This window comes from Anolis sagrei, chromosome 12, assembly GCF_037176765.1.
Source record: "Anolis sagrei isolate rAnoSag1 chromosome 12, rAnoSag1.mat, whole genome shotgun sequence".
Classification (NCBI taxonomy): domain Eukaryota; kingdom Metazoa; phylum Chordata; class Lepidosauria; order Squamata; family Dactyloidae; genus Anolis; species Anolis sagrei.
This window is the reverse complement of record NC_090032.1, coordinates 720,303-743,208: the sequence shown is the minus strand read 5'-3', so window position 1 is coordinate 743,208 and position 22,906 is coordinate 720,303. Positions and strand designations below refer to the sequence as shown.

Below are 22,906 nucleotides of genomic sequence, written 5' to 3'. Positions count from 1 at the left end.
TTGCCTTCAAACAGACAAGAGTTCTTTCTCCTACTTTGGACATCATTCCACAGATATATTTATTTACCTTTACTATATATATATTACGAATATCAGGACAGTAAATAAAGAGCAACACTCAGAAAACAAGGCAATACTAGACAGGAAACAATCAGGGCCAGCTAAGACCTCCCAACAAAGGATTCCCCCAGGCAGGAAGCAGGCAGGCTTTGAAGCTGCAGGGCCATTCAACGGCAACATTCACACTTGCCTCCAACACACACCCTGGACATCATTCTACATAGATTTAAGCCTCACTTGCCTAGTTTTCCCCCAGGCAGGAAGCAGCCAGGCTTTGAAGCTGCAAGGCCATTCAATGGCAACATTCACACTTGCCTTCAAACAGACAAGAGTCCTTTCTCCCACCCTGGTCATTTTCCCACATAGATTTATATTTTTACATTATATTATATATTATTATTATATTATTATATATTATATTATATATATATATTCATATATATATATTGTTATATATAATCATTCATATTCATATTCATATATATATATATATATATATATGTATAAATCGTTCATATATAATTACTACCGCCCTTTGGTAAATAAAGTAGGATACAGGAGGAAAGCACCGCAGCAGGTGAGCGCACGGCTTGGTCTGCTTTGTCGTTGCAGGTACTCCACCCGCCACGAGGCGGTCTCCATTGAGCCCCTGTACGGGAACGGCACGCTGTGCTCGCAGAGGGCCCTGCTCACCCCCCGCACCTCCCAGGCCATGAAGCTGGCCAGCGTCATCATCGCGGAGGAAGTCGGTAGGGAGACACCTTCGCCAGGAGACACCTTCGGAAGGAAGCCCTCCATAGGGTTCCTCTCCAGCCTTTCCTTCGCCACTTCTGAGCAGAATCCTAGAGTTGGGAGAGACCCCAAAGAAGACCATCCAGTCCAGCCCCCTCCTGCCGGGCAGGGAAAGCACAACCCAAGCCCTCCCAACAGATAGCCATCCAGCATTTGCTCGGAAACCTCCAGGGAAGGAGATGCCATCATTAGCATCCTCAGTTGTTGTGAATTAGTATTCTTAGTAGTGATGTTATTGTAGAATCCTAGAGGTGGAAGGGACCCCAAAGAGGGCCATCCAGTCCACCCCCTTCTGATAGATGGCCATCCAACCTCTGCTTAATAATAATATTAATAATAATAATAATAATAATAATAATATCTTAGAGTTGGAAGAGACCCCAAAGAGGGCCATCCAGTCCAACCCCTTTCTACCAGGCAGGAAAAGCACATAGGGCCCTTTTCCAAATCCTCTGTTGTTGTTGTTGTTGTTGTTGTTGTTGTTGTTATTTTATAGGGAAATGGTGGGGTGAGGCTAGATTACTTTTAGAGTCACCTTCCAACTATTCTTATAATTGTTATTATATATTTTTTGTAGGAAAATGAGGTTAGTCTAGATGACCTTTAGGATTCCCATCCAACTCCTCTATTATTATTGTTATTATTATATTTCTTTTTAGGAGACTAGGGTCAGGCTAGATGACCTCTAGGGGCACCCTTTCCGACCTTTCCGATCCCCTTTCAACTCCTTTATTGTTGTTGTTGTTGTTGTAGTAGTTCTTTATAGGAGAATAGGGTCAGGCTAGATTACCTTTAAGAGCACCCTTTCCAACTCTGTTATTATTATTATTATTATATAGGGAAATGGTGGGGTCAGGCTAGATGACCTTTAGAGTCACCTTCCAACTATTATTATTATTTATTTGTAGGAGAATCAGGTCAATCTAGATGACCTTTAGAATCCCCTTCCATTATTATTATTATTATTATTTTAGTTCTTTATAGGAGAATAGGCTGAGGCTAGATGACCTTTAGGATCCCCTTCCATTATTATTATTGTTATTATTATTATTTTAGTTCTTTATAGGAGAATAGGCTAGATGACCTTTAGGGGTACCCTTCCAACTCCTCTATTATTATTATTATTATTATTATTATTATATATTTCTTTTTAGGAGAATAGGCTCAGGCTAGATGACCTTTAGGGTCTCCTTCCAACTATTATTGTTGTTATTTATTTGTAGGAAAATGAGGTCAGTCTAGATGACCTTTAGGATCCCCTTCCAACTCCATTATTATTTTTGTTGTTGTTCTTTATAGGAAAATAGGGTCAGACTAGATGGCCTTTAGGGGTACCCTTTCCAACTCTATTATTATTATTATTATTATTATTATTATTATTATTATATAGGGAAATGGTGGGGTCAGGCTAGATGACCTTTAGAGTCACCTTCCAAGTATTATTGTTGTTGTTGTTATATTACTTTTTAGGAGAGTGGGAACATGGACATGTTCCACCTCTCTTGTGCTAGGATACTAGGCTCTGCCATTGGGACGGCCATACGAAGTGCAGGTGGGAGATAACAGTGGTGGCCCTTCCCCTCCAGTGACAGGTCACTTGCTGCGCTGTGACGTCATTGTGGACCTCATTGACCGCGTGGAGATCATCTCCCGGACCCGCGAGATTTACGTGGAGGACTCCCCGCTTGAGCTGAGCGTGAGAGCTCTGGACGCGGAAGGTACTCTATCCAGGGGGAGCGTCCCCATGGTATCTAAAGTGGGGAAATGTTTGTATTTATGCGTCCGTGTCTCTATGTATGTATTTTCCAAGATGGCCCTCATGTCCAGAGAGCACTGTAACTCCAACCAACAACAGATCTGGACCTCAACCTGGCATACAGGTTGGGTCAGCCTCTTGTAAGCCACACCGAGTCCTGCGGGAGATGGCAGGTTTATTATTATTATTATTATTATTATTATTATTATTATTATACAGTTTTGATTTATTTATTCATTTATTTGCGCCATTTATACGCCACCCTTCTCAACCCAAAGAGGACTCAGAGCAGCTTACAAGATATATATATATATATATATATATATATATATATATATACACACACACACACATACACATACACATACAATATATTACATTATTAGCATAGTACAATATCAGTATTAAACATTACTGTATTGTACTACACCATTATATTGTAATATTGCTAATAATATTACATGTAATATGAATACATAATTATAATATATTATTAGATTAGTATTATATTGTATGACACTATAATATTATAAATATATTATAAGCATAGCACAATATCAGTATTATATATTACTATATTTACTATACTATTGTAGTATTATTAGTAATATTACATGTAATATAAAATATATAATTATAATATCATATTATTAGTGTTAGTATTATATTGTATTACTCCATAATATTATAAATATTGTATTTTATGTTATTAGCATAGCACAATATCAGTATTATATATTACTATATTTACTATACTAATATATTGTAATATTATTAGTAATATTACATGTAAAATAAATATATAATTGTAATATATTATTAGTATTAGTATTATATTTTATTACACTATAATATAAATATTATAAGCATAGCACTATATCAGTGTTATATATTACTATATTTACTATACTATTGTAATATTATTAGTAATATTACATGTAAAATAAATATATAATTGTAATATATTATTAGTATTAGTATTATATTTTATTACACTATAATATAAATATTATTAGCATAGCACAATATCAGTGTTATATATTACTATATTTACTATACTATTGTAATATTATTAGTAATATTACATGTAATATAAAATATGTAATTATAATATCATATTATTATTATATTGTATTACACTACAATATTATAAATGTTATATTATAAGCATAGCACAATATCAGTATTATATATTACTATATTGTGCTATAATATTATATTGTAATATTATTAGTAATATTACATGTAATATAAATTATATAATTATAATATATTATTAGTATTATATTGTATTACACTATAATATAAATATTATATTATATTATTAGCATAGCACAATATCAGTATTATATATTACTGTATTGTACTGTACTATTATATTGTAATATAAAATATTTAATTATAATATATTATTAGTAGTAGTATTATATTGTATTACACTATAATATAAATATTATATTATATTATTAGCATAGCACAATATCAGTATTATATATTACTGTATTGTACTATACCATTATATTGGTATAGTGGGAGGAAGAGACAGGGTCTACATTGTTAATTGCAGCAATAATATGTCTATGATGTTTTTATAGTTTTAACGGTTTTTATCTGCAGTTGTATGTTACTGATTTAGATATGTGATATTTTTATATATATGTGAGGCATTGGATTTGCCATTTATTACGTTGCAAACCGCTTTGAGTCCCCCCAGGGGTGAGAAAAGCGCTGTAGAAATGTCATTAATAAATAAATAAATAAATAAATAAACAATATAAAATATTATTATTATATTATTATTATTATTATATTGCGTTATAATATTATAAATAATATTAATATTATAAATATTATATATATATACACACACAATATATTATATTACTAGCTGTCCCCTGCCACGCGTTGCTGTGGCCCAGTCTGTTGATCTGGAAAATGGTCTTGGGTGGTCTTAAGCATTTTCTGTTGGTCATGGGGGTTCTGGGTGGGACGTTTGCCCTGATTCTGTCGTTCGTGGGCTTCAAAATATTATTTGATTGTAGGTGAACTGTGAATCCCAGTGACTACAACTTCCAAATGTCAAGGTCTATTTCCCACAAACTCCATCCGTGTGCATATTTGGGCACATTGAGTGCTTGTGCCAAGTTTGGCCCAGATCCATCATTGTTTGAGTCCACAGTGCTCTCTGGATGTAGGTGAACTACAATTCCCAAACTCAAGGTCAATGCCCACCAAACCCTTCCAGTATTTTCTGTTGGTCATGGGAGTTCTGTGTGCCAAGTTTGGTACAATTCCATCGTTGACGGAGTTCAGAATGCTCTTTTATTGTAGGTGAACTATAAATCCCAGCAACTACAACTCCCAAATGACAAAATCATAATTTTTTGAGTGATGGCCACTCCTTGTGTTGTGAGACTTTTTGTTGCCAAATTTGGTGTGATTTCATTCATTGGTTGTTTTGTTTTTAAGGTACTCATTACGCACAGAGCATTTATATATATATAGATTAGCATACTACAATATCAGTATTACATGTAATATAAATAATAAATTATAATATCATATTATTAGTAGTAGTAGTAGTAGTATTGCATTGCATTACATTAGATGGGCCTCTGGTGTTATATGAGTCTATGATGGGGGCTTTCCCCCCTTCAGGGAACACGTTCAGCAGCCTGGAAGGGATGGAGTTTGAGTGGAGCATCGCCAAGGACGAGGACGAAGTGGACAACTGGGAGCTGTCCAGCAAAATTAGGTGAGAGGAAGGGCCAGGGATCGGGAGAAGTGTGGCTGCATCCTCCCTTTGTCCCCCCATCCTTGGGGGGGATGATGGGAATTGCCGCCTGGCACAACCGGAGGGCACGAACACCCTGTTTCATTGTCCTGCCAAAACCCAGCGTGGTCTCTTTAGGATCCTGAAATATTCCGAAGCAGAGTATTCCCCGCCGGATTATGTGGTTGTGATGGAAAGGGAGGAGAAGCAAGGAGACCGGACCCTGGTGTCGGGGATCAAAACGGGGGCCGCCGTGGTCAAGGTCCGGATCCAGGAGCCCATTTACAAGGTGCGTTGTACGTAGTTCAGCCTTTGAGTGTGCCTGCACCTGTTCTCTCTGGGGATTCTGGGCTGATGTTGCAACTCAGAGTAAGCTTCGCCTTGCTCCCAAACACCACCACCCAAAAGCTGTAGGATTATAGTTTATTGAGGGAAAATCCAAGTCAAAATAAAGCATAAGCAAAGCAAAGTTCCAAAGAGTTAGGTTAAATGCAGAATACGGTTCCAAAACTCTTCAGGTAAAAACAAAAGGCACAATCCTTTAAGCAGAAGTCAAAACAGAGTCCATGGTACAAACAGTGAAACACTAGCCCCAAGAATCACGATGCAAAAACCCAAAGCGTGCTGCTTCCAAACCAAAGATATTCCATGAAGCTTTCAGGCTAAAAAGCTACGTTTAACTGACACTTTCCCTTCGTTCACAAGAACATGACATGAAAACATCACACTCTCACCAACATGAAAGCATTGCGATGACCTTTCCCCAATCTGGCTTCTCGTCTGCTAGCCAGGCGTGAACTCCTCCTGACCCGCAAATCAAGCCATGCTTGCCAGGTAAGGTCATTATCAAGGCTTTCTGAACTTTCACTATCAGCGTGGGAAGGCAAAGGCCTCTCCACCTGCTATCTAATTCGTTGGCATTCCTTCTGAGAACCGCTGTTGACTCTGCACTGTCTGTGGGAGCCTCAGAAAGAGAAAGAGTGAGGGAAAGAAGGAGGGAAAGAGAGAAGGTAAGAAAGAAAGAGAAGAAAGGAAGGAGAGAAGGAATGAAAGAGAGAAGGAAGGAAGGAGACAAGGAAGGATGGCACCAAAGAGCAAAGGAAACGAGAAAAGAAACAAGTAGAGAAGGAAGAAAGCAGAAGGGAAAGAAAAAGAGGGAGGGAGGGAGGGAGGGAGGGAGGGAGGGAAGGAAGGAAGGAAGGAAGGAAGGAAGGAAGGAAGGAAGGAAGGAAAGAAAGAAAGAAAGAGGGAGGGAAGGAGGGAGGGAGGGAGGGAGGGAGGGAGGGAAGGTTAGCCACAGCAAAGCATGGTGGGTACAGCTAGTAAATAAATAAAATGGAAGTCCAGGTGGAGAGGCGAATGAGCAGTTAGATAGGAGATTTACATTCTGTCAACATAGAGCTTCTCAGAAGAGTATACAAAGGTCAAGATGCTTATTATTAGCCAAGAAGTCCTTGGCATGGTTTTCTCCCAATATTAGTGATTTACTTATTTATTTACAGTATTTATATACCGCCTTTCTCGCCCCTCATTAGTCCACACAATGTTGGTATTGAGCAAAGCATTGCTGGGTACCTAAGCTAGTACTTGAATAAACTGCACGCACATTAAAGGAAAGGTGACATGGTTTTGGGCTTTGCTCTCTTCGTATAATTATCTCTCCATCTCTCTCTCTCTCTTGTTTCTGATGCCCCAGAAAGTAGCTGCTGCCTTTGTGCGCCTCTTGGTTTTGGAGAACATCTTCCTGATGCCGTCTCACGACGTCTACCTGTTGGTGGGCGCCTACATCAAGTACAAAGTGGGCAAAATCGTTCAGGGAAAGATGACAGGTATTTGCTTTCTGGGCTTCCTCTTGGGGGCCCTTTTTCTTTGCTGCGTACAACGTGCTCCCGTTTCAAAAGACATTAGTTCCAACCCAAATAGAGTTGTGACGGTTGTCCTTCCTGCAGAGGTGGACCTCCCTCTGGAACATTACGAGCTGGAGCTGCGGGACGAAGAGGGGGCGGAAGACGACCTTCCGGTGGCCACCCTGGATGCCCAGACCGCAACGGTCACCGCCCTGAACCTGGGGCAGGTCAACCTCATCTTCATCCATAAGAGTATCCTTTGGCGCTCAGGCCGGTCTCTGCCGGACCCCAAACCTGTCCTTGTTGTGCTTGGGGAGCCTTGAAGGGCCCTTCAAGAGACACCCACCCACCCCAGCTCCTGTGTGTATGCCCGTCGAGGCTCCGTTCCTTAGGATAGAGATCAGATATCCACATGCGAGCTTCCTCTGGACTCCCCAACTGCAGCATCTATGTTGTAGAGCCAGGGTATTTAGGTCAGTAAACTGTCCCTTGCTTCCTTCCTTGCTCAGGGCTTCTTTGCACTATGTCGTAACTAAAGTCAGTGGTTCTTAAAGTGTGCTCTGCAGAGCCCTTGAATGGATGGCCATCTGTTAGGGGTGCTTTGATTGATTGGGTGGCCTCTGAGGTTTATTATTGTTATTATCATTATTATTACAAAGGTTGAGTGACCATCTGTTGGGGCTGCTTTGATTGTGCCTTTACTGCATGGCAAAAGGGGGTTGGACTCAATGGCCCTTGGGATTGCGCCTGTTATTATGATTACAAAGGTTGGATGGCCATCTGTTGTGGGTGCTTTGATTGACTGGGTGGCCTCTGGAGTTTATTGTTGTTGTTATTATTATTATTATTATTATTATTATTATTACAAAGGCTGAGTGACCATCTGTTGGGGGTGCTTTGATTGTGCCTTTACTGTATGGCAGAAGGGGGTGGGACTCGATGACCCTTGGAGTTGTGCCTGTTATTATGATTACAAAGGTTGGATGGCCATCTGTGGGGGTGCTTTGATTGACTGGGTGGCCTCTGGGGTTTATTATTATTATTATTATTATTATTATTATTATTATTATTATTACAAAGGCTGAGTGACCATCTGTTGGGGCTGCTTTGATTGTGCCTTTACTGCCTGGCAGAAGGCGGTGGGACTGGATGGCCCTTGGGGTTGCTGTGCCTGTCATTGTTATTACAAAGGCTGGATGGCATCTGTTGGGGGTGCTTTGATTGTGCCTTTACTGCCTGGCAGAAGGCGGTGGGACTGGATGGCCCTTGGGGTTGCTGTGCCTGTCATTGTTATTACAAAGGCTGGATGGCCATCTGTTGGGGGTGCTTTGATTGACTGGGTGGCCTCTGGGGTTTATCGTTATTATTATTATTATTATTATTATTATTATTACAAAGGTTGAGTGACCATCTGTTGGGGCTGCTTTGATTGTGCCTTTACTGCTTGACAGAAGGGGGTTGGACTGGATGGCCCTTGGGGTAGTGCCTATTATTACTATTACAAAGGCTGGATAGTCATCTGTTGGGGGTGCTTTGATTGTGCCTTACTGCATGGCAGAAAAGGGTTGAACTCGATGGCCCTTGGGGTAGTGCCTATTATTACTATTACAAAGGCTGGATGGTCATCTGTTGGGGTTGCTTCGATTGTGCCTTTACTGCATGGCAGATGGGGTCAGACTGGGTGGCCCCTGGGTATTATTATTATTATTATTACAAAGGCTGAGTGACCATCTGTCGGGGGTGTTTTGATTGAGCTTATCCTGCATAGCAGAAAGGGTCACACTGGGTGGCCCATGATTTTTTTAAATTGTTGTTGTTGTCGTTATTATTATTATTATTATTATTATTATTACAAAGGCTGAGTGACCATCTGTTGGGGGTGCTTTGATTGTGCCTTTACTGCATGACAGAAGGGGTTGGAATCGATGGCCCTTGGGGCTGAGCCTGTTATTATTATTACAAAGGCTGGATGGTCATCTGTTGGGGGTGCTTCGATTGTGCATGGCAGAAGGGGGTAAAATTAAAATAAAAGAAACCCCCCTGGTGCCGAAAGGAAGCTCCCACTTTCTTGAGGGCAGAGAGAGGGACGTTTATTCTTCCCCGGCTTTCTTTCTGCAACCGGTGGTAGGTTTCAACGTCCATCCGGGAAACAGGTGGGTCCTGGAAGTGGGGCGGACCTACAGCGTCACCGTCGACGTCTATGATAAATCCAGCATGAAGGTCTACCCGTCGGAGGTGAGTCGGCTTTTGGCATGGCTTTCTATGCCGCTCTGGAAAAACAAGTCGGAAAAACAGATCCCACCTGGATATTGGGGAAGGCTTCCTGACCGTAGGAAGAGCTGTTCAGCGGTGGGACTCTCTGCCTCAGAGTCCAGTGGAGGATGCTTCCTTGGAAGCGTTGAAACAGAGGCTGGTTAGCCGTCTGTCCAGAGGGCTTTGGTTGTGCTTCACCGCATGGCAGATTGAGGTTGGACTGGATGGCCCATGGGGTCCCTTCCAACTTCAGGAATCTGTCTATCTTTCTATCCATCTGTCTATCTTGTCTATTTATCTACTGATCTATTTATCTACTTATCTGTATATCCATCTATCTGTCTGTCTGTCTACTTATCTATCTATCCATCCATCCATCCACTTATCTATCTAACCCTATCTATCTATCTATCTATCTATCTATCTATCTATCTATCTATCTTGTCTGTTTATCTATTAATCTATCAATTTATCTACTTATCTGTCTATCCATCCATCCCTCTGTCTGTCTATCACTCTCTCTATCCCTCCGTCTGTCTGTCTGTCTGTCTATCTACTTATCTCTCTCTCTCTCTCTCTCTATCCCTCTAACCATCCATCTGTCTATCTTGTCTATTTATCTATTAATCTATCCATTTATCTACTTACCTGTCTATCCATCAAATCCATCTCTCTATCCATCCGTCTGTCTGTCTGTCTATCTATCTATCTATCTATCTATCTATCTATCTATCTATCTATCTATCTATCTATCCCTCTAACCATCCATCCATCTATCCACTTATCTATCTACTTATCTGTCTATCTATCTATCTATCTATCTATCTATCTATCTATCTATCTGTCCCTCCCTCCATCCATCCATCCATCCATCCATCCATTTATCTACTTATCTATCTAATCTATATCTATCTATCTCTCTATCTATCTCTCTATCTCTCTATCTCTCTATCTCTATATGTATCCCTCTATCCATCCATCCATCCATCCATTTATCTACTTATCTATCTAACTACTTATCTATCTATCTATCTATCTATCTATCCATCCATCCATCCATCCATCCACTTACTTCTCTATCTATCTACTTATCTATCTCTCCATCCCTCCATCTATCTATTATGGGTTGGACTGGATGGCCCTTGGGGTCCCTTCCAATTCTAGGAATCTGCCTACCTATGTATGTAGGAGTCTGAATGACCAGCTGTCGGGAGGAATTTGATTGTGTCTTCCTTCCTATTATTATTTTGCTGTGACAAAACGGCCGTGCTCCCTCCCTCCTTCCCTTGATTTGCAGAATCTCCGCATGACCCACTGGTTTCCGGGGCAGTACTTTGAGGAGCTGATTTCATCTGCCAATGGCTCCTATCACGTGATCCGGGTTCTGAAGGACGGCCTCACTACCGTTACGGCCAGCCTGGTGTCTATCCTCCTCCAGGTAAAACTGATTGAGGTTCTGGGTTTGAGCCTGCCACTTTTGGACTCTCGCTTGCTGAGGAGTCTTGCAGCCAATAACAGGCGTAATAGGAGATTTTGGTGTCCCAAATCTTCCTTTGAGCTCCTTTGGAGTGTACTGCTTCCCCCCCCCCCCCCCAAAAGGCTGAAGAGGAAAGCTTGTTTCCTCTCCTTTCCTTCCTTTCTTCCAGAGCGGCTTTGAGGACTTCCTCCCGGCCCCCATCAGCCACGAACAGGAAGTGAAGATCTTCCTCCCCATCCGGCTGACACCTTCCTTCCTGGCCTTCCCTTACCACCCGCTGGACGTCTTGTATCGCTACAGGGTTCAGGTGACCGTTGCCTGTCATTAGGGGGGACTTGCTGGACATCAGGAGATCTGTTCAACAGTGGAACTCTCTGCCTCAGTGTCCAGTGGAAGGTCCTTCCTTGGAGGCTTTGAAACAGAGGCTGGGTGGCCATCTGTTGTGAGTGCTTTGATGGTGATTTCCTTCAGGAAGAAGGGGGTTGGACTGGATGGCCTTTGGAGACCCCTGCCAAATCTAGAAGTATTTGATTCTATATAGCCCAGGAATGGGCAAACATTGGCTGTTAGGAATGGTGGGAGTTGAAGTCCAAGACACCTGGAGTTTTCCCAGGCCTGCTATAGCCCTATTTTTCTATGAACCTTCTGTAGTGTGTGAGGTTGGATGGCCATCTACCAGGAGAGCTCTGATTGTGTCTTCCACCTGGCAGAAGAGGTTGGACTAGATGTTCTTTAGGGCTCTCTTCCAACTCTTGGAATCTTTGATTCTAAGGCTCTATTCCTCCATGAACCTTCTATTGTTTGTGAGCTTTTTTAATTTGCCTTGAAAAGGCACGATTATTTTAAATAGAGATGTGCTATTGTGATTTTTATGCTGATACTGCTTTTTTATGTTTATGTTGTTTACTCTGTATGTATTGATGATGTTACTTGGAAAACGCTCTGAGTCCCCTCGGGGAGATGGAGTGGTATATGAATAGAGTGTTGTTGTTGTTGTTGTTGTTGTTGTGAGTTTGGATGGCCATTTGACAGGAAGGCTTGGATAGTGGGCTGGACTGGATGCCCTTTAGGGTTCTCTTCCAACTCTCGGAGCCTTTGATTCTAAAGCCCTGTTCCTCCATGAACCTTCTCTTGTATGTGTTTGGATGGCCATCTGTCAGGAGAGCCCTGATTGTGTCTTCCTGCCTGGCAGAAGGGGTTGGGCTGGATGCTCTTTAGGGCTCTCTCCCAACTTTTGGAGTCTTTGATTCTATAGCCCTCTTTCCCCATGAATCTTCTGTTGTATGTGTTTGGATGGCCATCTGTCAGGAGAGCCCTGATTGTGTCTTCCTGCCTGGCAGAAGGGGTTGGGCTGGATGCTCCTTAGGGCTCTCTCCCAACTCTTGGAGTCTTTGATTCTATAACCCTCTTTCCCCATGAATCTTCTGTTGTATGTGTTTGGATGGCCATCTGTCAGGAGAGCCCTGATTGTGTCTTCCTGCCTGGCAGAAGAGGGTGGGACTGGATGCCCTTTGGAGCTCTCTTCTGACTCTGGGAATCTTTGAGTCTACAGCCCTATTTCTCCATGTGAGTTTGGATGGCCATTTGTCAGGAGGGCTCGGATGGTGTATTCCAGCCTGGCAGAAAGAAGGGGGCTGGGCTGGATGCCCTTTAGGGCTCTCTCCCGACTCTAGGATCCTTTGAGGGTTGGCAACCTGGTGCCGTCCAGCAGCCCGAGTCCCTGTCAAGAGCCCCCCTGTCTCCAGCTAGCATGGTTTTGGATGTGCAGGCCCACCCCAATGGCAGCGTCCCCCCCTTCACCTGGGTCCGCTCTGCTTTCCGCAGGTGGAGGGCGGGAGCGGCAACTTCACCTGGTCCTCCTCCAACCAGACGGTGGCCACCGTGACCGTGAAAGGGATGGTGACGGCCGGGCAGGCCGAGGGCCAGAGCGCCGTCCAGGCCAGGGACGTGCAGAACCCCTTCCATTTCGGGGAAATACAGGTAGGCTCCCGGCAAAGGTGCGGCTCAGCTGCAAATCCCATGGCTTCCTGGGACAGAAAGTAGTTGTTCTCCTCCAGAAACTTCATTTTTGTGTCTGCCGCAAACTAGGTTGAGTTGGTTGGGACTCTTATCAGATGAGATCAGATCTGCTCTGGGACCAAAGTGAAGAGAGCGGCCAGGAAGACCGGTCCAGCTTGTCTCCTGCACTGTGCTAATAACATAATTTATTATTATTATTATTATTATTATTATTATTATTATTTCGGGCACTTCTACCCCGCCCTTCTCAACCCCCAAGGGGGGACTCAGGGCGGCTTACAACCGGCACAATTTGATGCCAACAATTCAACAGATAAATTACATAACAGCAATAACGACAATAGTTAAAAACAATCAATTAAAACAATAACAATTAAAAGCCAATCTAGTGGCCAACGTTCACCGAGTTCTGATATCCATAAGTCCATTCAGCATTACCATAGTCCATTCCAATTTCTGGTCGTCATTACTTTGTCAGTCTGCCAGATTACCCAAAGGCCTGTTCCCATATCCATGTTTTCAGCTTCCTTCTGAAGGAGAGGAGGAATGTTGATGACCTAATATCCCCGGGGAGTGAATTTCACAGGCGAGGGACCACCACCGAGAAGGCCCTGTCCCTCGTCCCCACCAGCCTCACTTGTGATAGAGGCGGGGCCGAGAGCAGGGCCTCCCCCGAAGATCTTGAATTCTGAGGTGGGACATAGAAGGAGATATGTTCAGACAGGTACAAACGTATATATAGTGTATATACATATAATATTGATAATATTATAATGTGATACAATATAATACTAGTAATAATAACGCAATATAATAATTATACATTTTATATTACATGTAATATTACTAATAATATTACAGTATAATGGTCTAGTACAATATAGCAATATATAATACATATGAGTTAGCGAACGCTGACTATGTAAGAGGAGAAATTGGGTTTGTATTGGTTTTATTGGTTTTATTGATTTTATGGTTATAATGCATGAATTCTTGTTAACTGTGAATTGATGTAATTTTGTGTATTATTGTTTTATGATGCAGGCATCGAATTGTGCCTCTGCCTATGTAAGCCACCCTGAGTCCCCTTCGGGGTGAGAAGAAAGGCGGGGTAGAAGAACCCCAAATAAAATAAATAAATAAATAAATATATAATAAAACAGTTTGAGGGACTGTGACCTGGCCCTGTATTTAAAAAGTTTGAGGACCCCTGGTCTAAGACAAGATAGCAATATATAATACTAATATTGTGCTATGGTAATCATATAATATATTGTATTTAGATATTACTTGTAAGCCACTCTGAGTCCCCTTCGGGGTGAGAATATAAATGTCGTCAATAAATACATAAATAATGATGATTGAGAAACTATCTCAAAATGTGCAGCAGGATGTTTGTGCAGTTTCATGAACTTTTCCCCATTTTTTTAAATGAGAGAACCAATTAGGAAATGACACTTCTAACCCAGGGACAAAAATGGTGTTACATAGTGGACTATCAGGAGACCCCGACCACTCTGTGACATTTGTGACCTCCTGCTGTGGACACAGGCTGCTGCAAGCAAGGCCTTTGCACTCCCTTCCTGCCCTGCGACCCTCCCTCCCTTCCTTCCTTCCTTCCTTCCTTCCTTCCTTCCTTCCTTCCTTCCTTCCTCCCAGGTGTCTGTGCTGAGGCTCTCCAGGATGGCGCTACTCCCGTTCCACGCGGAGGCCGAGGTGGGCCAGACGGTGGAGGTGCCCCTCATGATGTACCACACGGAGAAGGCGACCGGGGAGACCCTGAACTTCACGGACTGCTCCCTCCTGCCCCTGGAGGTCAACATGGACAAGCAGGGCGTCTTTGCCTTGGATGAAGAGGGTGAGGGGACGCCTCTTGCTCTCCTTCTGCTCCCACCCTTGGCCAGAGGGGATCCTGGACCCCTTTTGCCCATCCCTCCTGCCTGATACATTATTAGGGACCCAGCAATGTCCGGGTTAGGTGTTTGCTAAGGATAAACAAGAGTCATGGATTGTTTTTGGATTGTGTGAATGCTCCCATTAGGAAATGCATTCCGATATGGGTGGGCTGCAACTCCCATCATCACCTGCCATTGCCCCCAAACCCTGCCAGTATTTAAAGTTGGCCATGTTGGTTCACAAGGCTCTCTGGGTATGGCCGGACTACAGTTCCTATCATCTGCCATTGCCTTCGAAACCCTTCCAATATGTTGGGTTTGTGTGGTTTGGTCCAAATCTGTCTTTGGTTGGGTTTACGGGGCTCTTTGTTTGTGGGCAAACTACAACTCCCAGCATCCAAGGTCAATTCCTTCCAAACTCTGCCAGTATCCAAATGTGGTTGCATTGGATCTGTGTGCCAAGTGTGGTCCGGATCTGTTGTTGGGAGCCACAGTGCTCTTGTCAGGAGTCAATTTCTGACGGCATGAAGACATCACAAATTCCCTCCGTGACCTCCTGACTGAATCAATTCTCTCTCTTGTGACATTTTTAAGTCGGCAGAGGGTGCTGGAAACCTTGTATTGGAACTTGTGAAGCAACACGTTCTAATAAGGAAACTGAGAAGAGGGGGAGATGGGCAGGAAAGGAGTATAAAAGGAAGTCGTGGTGGGAAAAAGTCCGTAGTGTCTTTCTTTGCTGCAGAGATACAAGCAATATATCCATTTCAAAGCAAGCTGGCTTGTGAGTGGTTATTTAATATTGCTATTTAGATCTTACAGACTTGGAAGTAGCAGCCATCTTGGAAACCACCCACAAACAAACATGTGGATTACATTACGTCTTGTTCATTTATGTTGGTTTATAATTTTATTTTATTTAATAAATGTCATAAATAAATAAATAAATAAATAATATAATTTATTGAGTAGTTCTTGATTGGGTTGCTGTAGGTTTTTTTTGGTCTATATGGCCATGTTCTAGAGGAATTTTCTCCTGACGTTTCGCCTGCATCTATGGCAAGCATCCTCAGAGGTAGTGAGGTCTTGATTGTTATTGTCTACTTATGAGTTATATTGATTGTATTGTTTATTTTTGTTTATTGCTTGTTATTTTATTATTGCTTGTTGTTTTTGATGTGCTGTTGGGCTTGTCCTCATGTAAGCCGCTCCGAGTCCCTAGGGGAGATGGTGGCGGGGTATAAATAAAGTTTCATTATTTATTTATTTATTTGTTTGTCGTGTCAGGGCAACCAGTCAATTATATTACATTTCTAACAGAACAAAGCAAACAAACAGGCAAAATACAAAATGTGTGAGTTTGGTAGTGGATTAAATGTCCTTTGACCAGTCTCTGGCCACTTGGAGTGCCTCTGGTGTGGCCGCAAGAAGAAGGTCCTCCCTTGTGCATCATGTGGCAGGGCTCAGGGTGCATTGCAGCAGTGGTTTGCTCTTCTCCCCACTCGCATGTTGTGCATTCCACTTTGTGGAATCCCCATTTCTGAAGGTTGGCTCTGCATCTCGTGGTGCCAGAGCGCAGTCTGTTCAGTGCCTTCCAAGTCGCCCAGTCCTCTGTGTGCCCAGGGGGGAGTCTCTCATTTGGTATCAGCCATTGGTTGAGGTTCTGGGTTTGAGCCTGCCACTTTTGGACTCTCACTTGCTGAGGTGTCCCAGCGAGTGTCTCTGTAGAGCTTAGAAAACTATGTCTGGATTTAAGTCGTTGACGTGCTGGCTGATACCCAAACAGGGGATGAGCTGGAGATGTCTCTGCCTTGGCCCTTTCACTGTTGGCTGCTACTTCCCGGCGGATGTCAGGTGGTGCAATACCAGCTAAACAGTGTAATTTCTCCAGTGGTGTGGAGCGCAGACACCCCGTGATAATGCGACATGTCTCATTAAGAGCCACATCCACTGTTTTAGCATGGTGAGATGTGTTCCACACTGGGCATGAAGACTCAGCAGCAGAGTAGCACAGCGCAAGGGCAGATGTCTTCACTGTATCTGGTTGTGATCCCCAGGTTGTGCCAGTCAGCTTTCGTATGATATTGTTTCTAGCACCCACTTTCTGCTTGATGTTCAGGCAATGCTTCTTGTAGGTCAGAGCACGGTCCAGAGTGACCCCTCCCTGGTATTTGGGTGCGCTGCAATGCTCCAGTGGGATTCCTTCCTTCCCAGGTAATAATCCTCAGAGCTTGGGATGCTTCTCTGTTCTTGAGATAAAAGGCACATGTCTGTGTTTTGGATGGATTAGGGATCAGCTGGTTTTCCCTGTAATAGGCAGTAAGAGCACCTAGAGCTTCGGAGAGCTTCTGTTCAACCATCTCAAAGCTCCCTGCTTGAGCGGTGATGGCACGATCATCAGCATAGATGAAACTCTGTCCCTTCTGGCAGTGGCTGATCATTTGTGTAGTTTTATTATTATTATTATTATTATTATTATTATTATTATTATTACTTGTTTACTGATTTGCTTATATATTGCTGTCAATGTTTGCCATTGTGTCTTTACTTGTGAGCCGCCCTGAGTCCCTTTGGAGAGATAGAGAGGGCTATAAATAAAATTTTATGTCATTTCTTCTTCGTGGTGCCTGTGAATTTGCACATATGGGATTTCCCATGTTACGAAGGAGGCCTTGCGCTCTTCTTTCCCAGGGAAAGCGAAACGTGGGCCCGGCTTCTGCTCCAGCATTTACCTGGCGGCAAAGTCTCTGGGCCACACTCTGGTCACAGCCAGCGCCACCGTCTTTGAGGAATACTTTGACACCAGCGCCACCTTTGCTGCGTATGAGCCTCTGCGGGTAAGGAGGGCCCCGTCCAGGGCTGGGGAAGGTGAGGGGCCAGGGTCCCCTTTGCCCACGCCTGCCCAAATCTCTGGTGCGATGATGATTCCCTGCTGCCCAGGCGGTGGATCCGGTGGAGGTGGCCCTGGTGACCTGGCATTCGGCCAAGGAGATGCTCTTTGAAGGGGGGCCCGGCCCCTGGCCCCTGGAGCCCTCGCGCTTCTTCTCGGAGTTCCAAGCCGAGCGGCAGGACCAGGCCCACGTGGCGGAGGTCCGGCTGCCCTCCAAGCGGAAGCCCCACCAGTACATTTACCGGGTCACCTGCCTGGAGCTGGGGGAGCAGGTAAGAGGAAGGTGGGTCTGCGCTCCTCCCCTCCAGAGGCCTTTCTGGAGGGGGAGAACCCAGGGAAGCTATCCTAAACTAATTGGCGGAGGGCACTGCTTCTTAAACCCCAAGTGGGGTTCCCTTCACTCAAAACACTTGGCAACATGGAAAGACTTCCAAATGCCAACTATTATTATTATTATTATTATTATAGGTTTGCCTTTACCTTTGCCTATTTATACCCCGCTTTATTTCCCCCAAAGGAGACCCAATCTCGATCATAAAGGCCGTGATGCTGAAGTCAATACGGACTTTAGGAGGGTCTCCCCAGTAAGAGAGACCCCTAGGACCGCACCAAAGAGGGCCCATGACCTTGGCGAGCCGTCAGAAAAGCCTGATTCCAGCAATTTTATTAATATTAATAATTGAAATGAGACTCTTGCCAAGGCGAAGAAGAGGCATCGAGGTTTAATGAGCGATTCAGCTGAGTCGGATGCAAATGCGGGGATAGCTCACCCACAAGCATACCAGTATATTGATCAGAGGCATATTTATAGCAAATTCAAAGTTGCAGAGTTCAAACTCCCCGCCCCGGCTTCCCTGTTGTTCCCTGCCCCCGGTGCCTCTGGACCAGTCAGGAAGCTCCAGTGGTCCGTAGGAACCAATGGGGAGACCTCTGCCACCTGGTGGCGACAGCCAATCAGGAGAGATGGAGGCGGGATGAGGGAGTACAAAGGAATCTGGAAAAGGAGTAAACAAAGGAAATGCCATGTGGCCGGCGAGACAAAGGGGAAATCTCAAGCCAGCCTGATCTATCAACATGTGTAGACTGGGGTGATTGTTTCTTGGTGGAGATAGCTGAGTTAATCAGAGCGAAGGCAAAAGGTTTTTCGAGGACCTTTTGTCCTTCAGGAGGAAATATGATTAAGGTTTTTGCCAAAGGGGCTAGCTGAGGGCTGGGCAATTCCTCTGAGGGCCACCAGCTGCCCAGGCTATTGTTCATGCAAAAGGAAGTTGTGGATACAAAATATCCTGGAATGTTTGGGGCTTTGTAGTCCCTTTGGTGGAGTTTCTTCATGTATATAGGGGAAACAAAGGGCAGAGGAAAAGGGGAAAGGCTTCTGCCACACAAAGAAATCAGAAAACACATTTCATGTATCTAAAGTTCATAAAAGGCAAGATTTCATAAGGTTTGTCCATGTGGGGGGAAAGAGTGTCCATAGGGGATGGCTAAAACGCAAGCGTGTTGCACAAAGGTCCTGGCAGGAGTTCTTGTGTGGCCCAAACGGACCTTGTGTCTCTGGAAACAAGCTTTGCTCCCCGTCCTTGGAGAACTACAGCTCCCGAGAGAGGCAGAGACCCCAAGGTCTAGCTATTCCCGGAGTTTCATGGGGTCCTCGTTGTTGAGGCCTTGGCAAATTGACCAAGACTTAACCCCTATTGTGCAGTCTGGTACCTTTGTTCTTTGCAGAACTATGAGTCACCATCCCTTGTTGGGGGGGGGGGGGGGGCATGCTCGACGTCAATGCTATGAGGGGAGTTTTAGGTCACAAGACGTGTTTGTCCGACTCCCTCGAGGCTGACGGTCTGCTTTCCTGCCGCAGGTGTTCACCTTCCAGGTGGGCAACCAGCCCGGCGTGCTGAACCCCAGCCCCGCGGTGGAGGTGGTGCAGGTGCGCTTCCTGTGCGCCCACCCGGCGAGCATGGCCATCAGCCCCGTCTATGAGCTGGCCTCCGGAGCCCCGCCCTGCCCCCTGCCCCAGCACCACAAGCAGCTGGTAAGTCCAGGAAGCCTTCCCCACCCTCCCTGGCTTCAGACAGGCCTCTCCTTGTATTTAATCTGTGTGTATTATTATTATTATTATTATTATTATTATTATTATTATTATATTGCTTGTATATATAGAATCAAAGAGTTGGAAGAGACCTCCTGGGCCATCATCCAGTCCAACCCCATTCTGCCAAGAAGCAGGAATATTGCATTCAAATCACCCCTGACAGATGGCCATCCAGCCTCTGCTTAAAAGCTTCCAAAGAAGGAGCCTCCACCACACTCCGGGGCAGAGAGTTCCACTGCTGAACGGCTCTCACAGTCAGGAAGTTCTTCCTCATGTTCAGATGGAATCTCCTCTCTTGTAGTTTGAGGCCATTGTTCCATGTCCTAGTCTGCAAGGAAGCAGAAAGGAAGCTTGCTCCCTCCTCCTCCCTGTGACTTCCTCTCACATATTTATACATGGCTATCATATCTCCTCTCAGCCTTCTCACCTTCAGGCGAAACATGCCCAGCTTCTTAAGCCGCTCCTCATAGGGCTTGTTCTCCAGACCCTTGATAATTTTAGTCGCCCTCCTCTGGACACATTCCAGCTTAGAGTCAATATCTCTCTTGAATTGTGGTGCCCAGAATTGGGGACACAATATTCCAGGTGTGGTCTAACCAAAGCAGAATAGAGGGGTAGCATTACTTCCCTAGATCTAGACACTAGGCTCCTCTTGATGCAGGCCAACATCCCATTGGCTTTTTTTGCCGCCACATCACATTCCTGGCTCATGTGTAACTTGTTGTCCATGAGGACTCCAAGATCTTTTTCACACGTACTGCTCTTGAGCCAGGCATTGTCCCCCATTCTATATCTTTGCATTTCATTTTTCCTGCCAAAGTGGAGTCTCTTGCATTTGTCACTGTTGAACTTCATTTTGTTAGTTTTGGCCCTTCATCTCTCTAATCTGTCAAGATCCCTTTGAGTCCTGCTCCTGTCCTCTGGACTATTGGCTATCCCTCGCAATTTGGTCCCGTCTGCAAACTTGATGATCCTGCCTTCTCGCCCTTCATCTAAGTCGTTAATAAAGATGTTGAACAGGACCAGGCCCAGGGGGGAACCCTGCGGCACTCCGCTCGTCACTTCTTTCCAAGATGAAGAGGAAGCATTAGTGAGCACTCTCTGTGTTCGTCCACTTAACCAATTACAGATCCACCTCACCGTTTGTTGTTATTATTATTATTATGTTTCCCCGTCATGGTCCCTGTGAATCGCTCATAGGGCGAATTCACAGGTGACCACTCAGGGAACTACGGTTACAGGCGAACAACCCATATTTCAGTAGTATCCATTTCAGTAGTACCCTATTCAAGAAACAAATACTGTGCGTAATGAGTACCTTCATCCGTTGTTCCATGTTCCTATCTTCAATACACTCGTATTGTCATTCTAGTCCATGTCCTTTAAGCTCTACAAACATCTACTCTCTGAAGGCCTGGTCCCAAAGCCAGGATTTTAATTTCTTTCTGAAAGCCAGGAGGGAGGGAGCAGATCTTACCTCATTTGGGAGTGTGTTCCCGCTTAGACTACTGCAACGCTCTCTACGTGGGGTTGCCCCTGAAGACTGCCCGGAAGCTGCAGCTAGTCCAACGCTCGGCAGCCAGACTACTAACGGGTGCTGGGTACAGGGAGCACACCACTCCGCTGTTACACCAGCTCCACTGGCTGCCAGTTAGCTTCTGAGCACAATTCAAAGTGCTGGTGTTGACCTATAAAGCCCTGAACGACTCTGGCCCTGTTTACCTCTCCGAACGGATTCTCCCCTATGAACCATCAAGATTACTAAGATCGTCTGGAGAGGCCCTGCTCTCGGTCCCACTGGCCTCGCAAGCGCGTCTGGTGGGGACGAGGGACAGGGCCTTCTCAGTGGTGGCCCCTCGACTCTGGAACTCTCTCCCACTGGAGATCAGAACCGCCCCGTCTATCCTGACATTTAGGAAACAGGTAAAGACGTGGTTATGGAGGCAGGCATTTGACGAGTGAGCCAACACCCTGAGATATGGATGGAGGATGATGAACAACGATTTTAGTAGGACGACTGACCATTGTAGTTATTGAATGTAATTGCCGTTTTAATGTTTTATTGTAATATGAATTATGATGTTTTATTGACTATGTGATTTTATGGTTGGAAACCGGTCTGAGTCCCTCAAGAGAGGTGAGAAGGTCGGTATACAAAACTTTTAAATAAATAAATAAATAAATTCCATAGGTGAGGGGCCACCGCCGAGAAGGCCCTGTCTCTCGTCTCCGCCAGACACATTTGCGCAATTGACGGGAGCAAGAGCAGGGCCTAATAATAACCACGCTTTATTTCTAACCCGCCTTATCTCCCCGAAGGGACTCAGGGCGACTTCCAGCAATATAAATGGAGTGGCAGGCAAAAATGACATATGACAAATTAAAAGCAAACTCAATAAAAATGACAAAAATAACTTCTGACAGGTCTGTGAAGACAGCTCCTGTCATCTGCTGCCTTTCAAAACCATCTTTGGTAATGTAAACATGTTGTTTCCCACCCCAGAGTACATCATTTGTCTCTGGTCATCAACAGTTCAGCAACTTTTAATTGCAGTCCATGTAGTTTTCCAGGCCTCCTTTCTTAGGATGGCTTCTCTAGGCTCTTTAGACCCCAACCGCAATCCCATCTCTGTTCATGACGCCTTCCAGGTGCCTGTCTCCAGCCTGAGGAACACCGTCTTGGAGCTGGCCCTGTTCGACCAGCACCGGAGGACCTTCGACAACTTCTCCTCTCTGGTCCTGGAGTGGACCTCGGCCAACAGGAGCCTGGCCCGCTTCAGCCGCCCGGACTCCATGCAGATGGTGCCCAAGCAGGACGGGACTGGGCAGAGCAGGCTCCACGGTAGGCCTTGCGCCTGTGTGTATGCACGCCTCCCATGCTAAGAGTCGCATTGTATACATATATCTTAGAACTAGCTGTCCCCTTCCACACGTTGCTGTGGCCCAGTCTGTGTATATGTGTTTTGTGTGTGTATATATGCGTGTGTGTGTATATATATATATTTGTGTATATATATATACTTGGAGGAATGAGGCCTACCACATGCATCCTGGA

General features: G+C 44.5%; 1 protein-coding gene across 1 annotated transcript in view; it reads left to right on the top strand.

Moving 5' to 3' along the window:
* NUP210L (nucleoporin 210 like) overlaps positions 1-22,906 on the top strand; it is a 63,259-nt gene that overhangs the window by 1,222 nt on the left and 39,131 nt on the right. The window contains exons 2-17 of the mRNA XM_060757931.2: positions 673-809; positions 2,439-2,570; positions 5,267-5,363; positions 5,520-5,670; positions 7,078-7,210; positions 7,331-7,480; positions 7,633-7,701; positions 9,357-9,463; positions 10,779-10,919; positions 11,128-11,265; positions 12,783-12,938; positions 14,637-14,835; positions 17,561-17,706; positions 17,810-18,031; positions 19,618-19,791; positions 22,501-22,693. Coding sequence (XP_060613914.2) covers positions 673-809; positions 2,439-2,570; positions 5,267-5,363; positions 5,520-5,670; positions 7,078-7,210; positions 7,331-7,480; positions 7,633-7,701; positions 9,357-9,463; positions 10,779-10,919; positions 11,128-11,265; positions 12,783-12,938; positions 14,637-14,835; positions 17,561-17,706; positions 17,810-18,031; positions 19,618-19,791; positions 22,501-22,693 — 2,345 coding nt within the window. The remainder of the gene's footprint in view (positions 1-672; positions 810-2,438; positions 2,571-5,266; positions 5,364-5,519; positions 5,671-7,077; positions 7,211-7,330; positions 7,481-7,632; positions 7,702-9,356; positions 9,464-10,778; positions 10,920-11,127; positions 11,266-12,782; positions 12,939-14,636; positions 14,836-17,560; positions 17,707-17,809; positions 18,032-19,617; positions 19,792-22,500; positions 22,694-22,906) is intronic.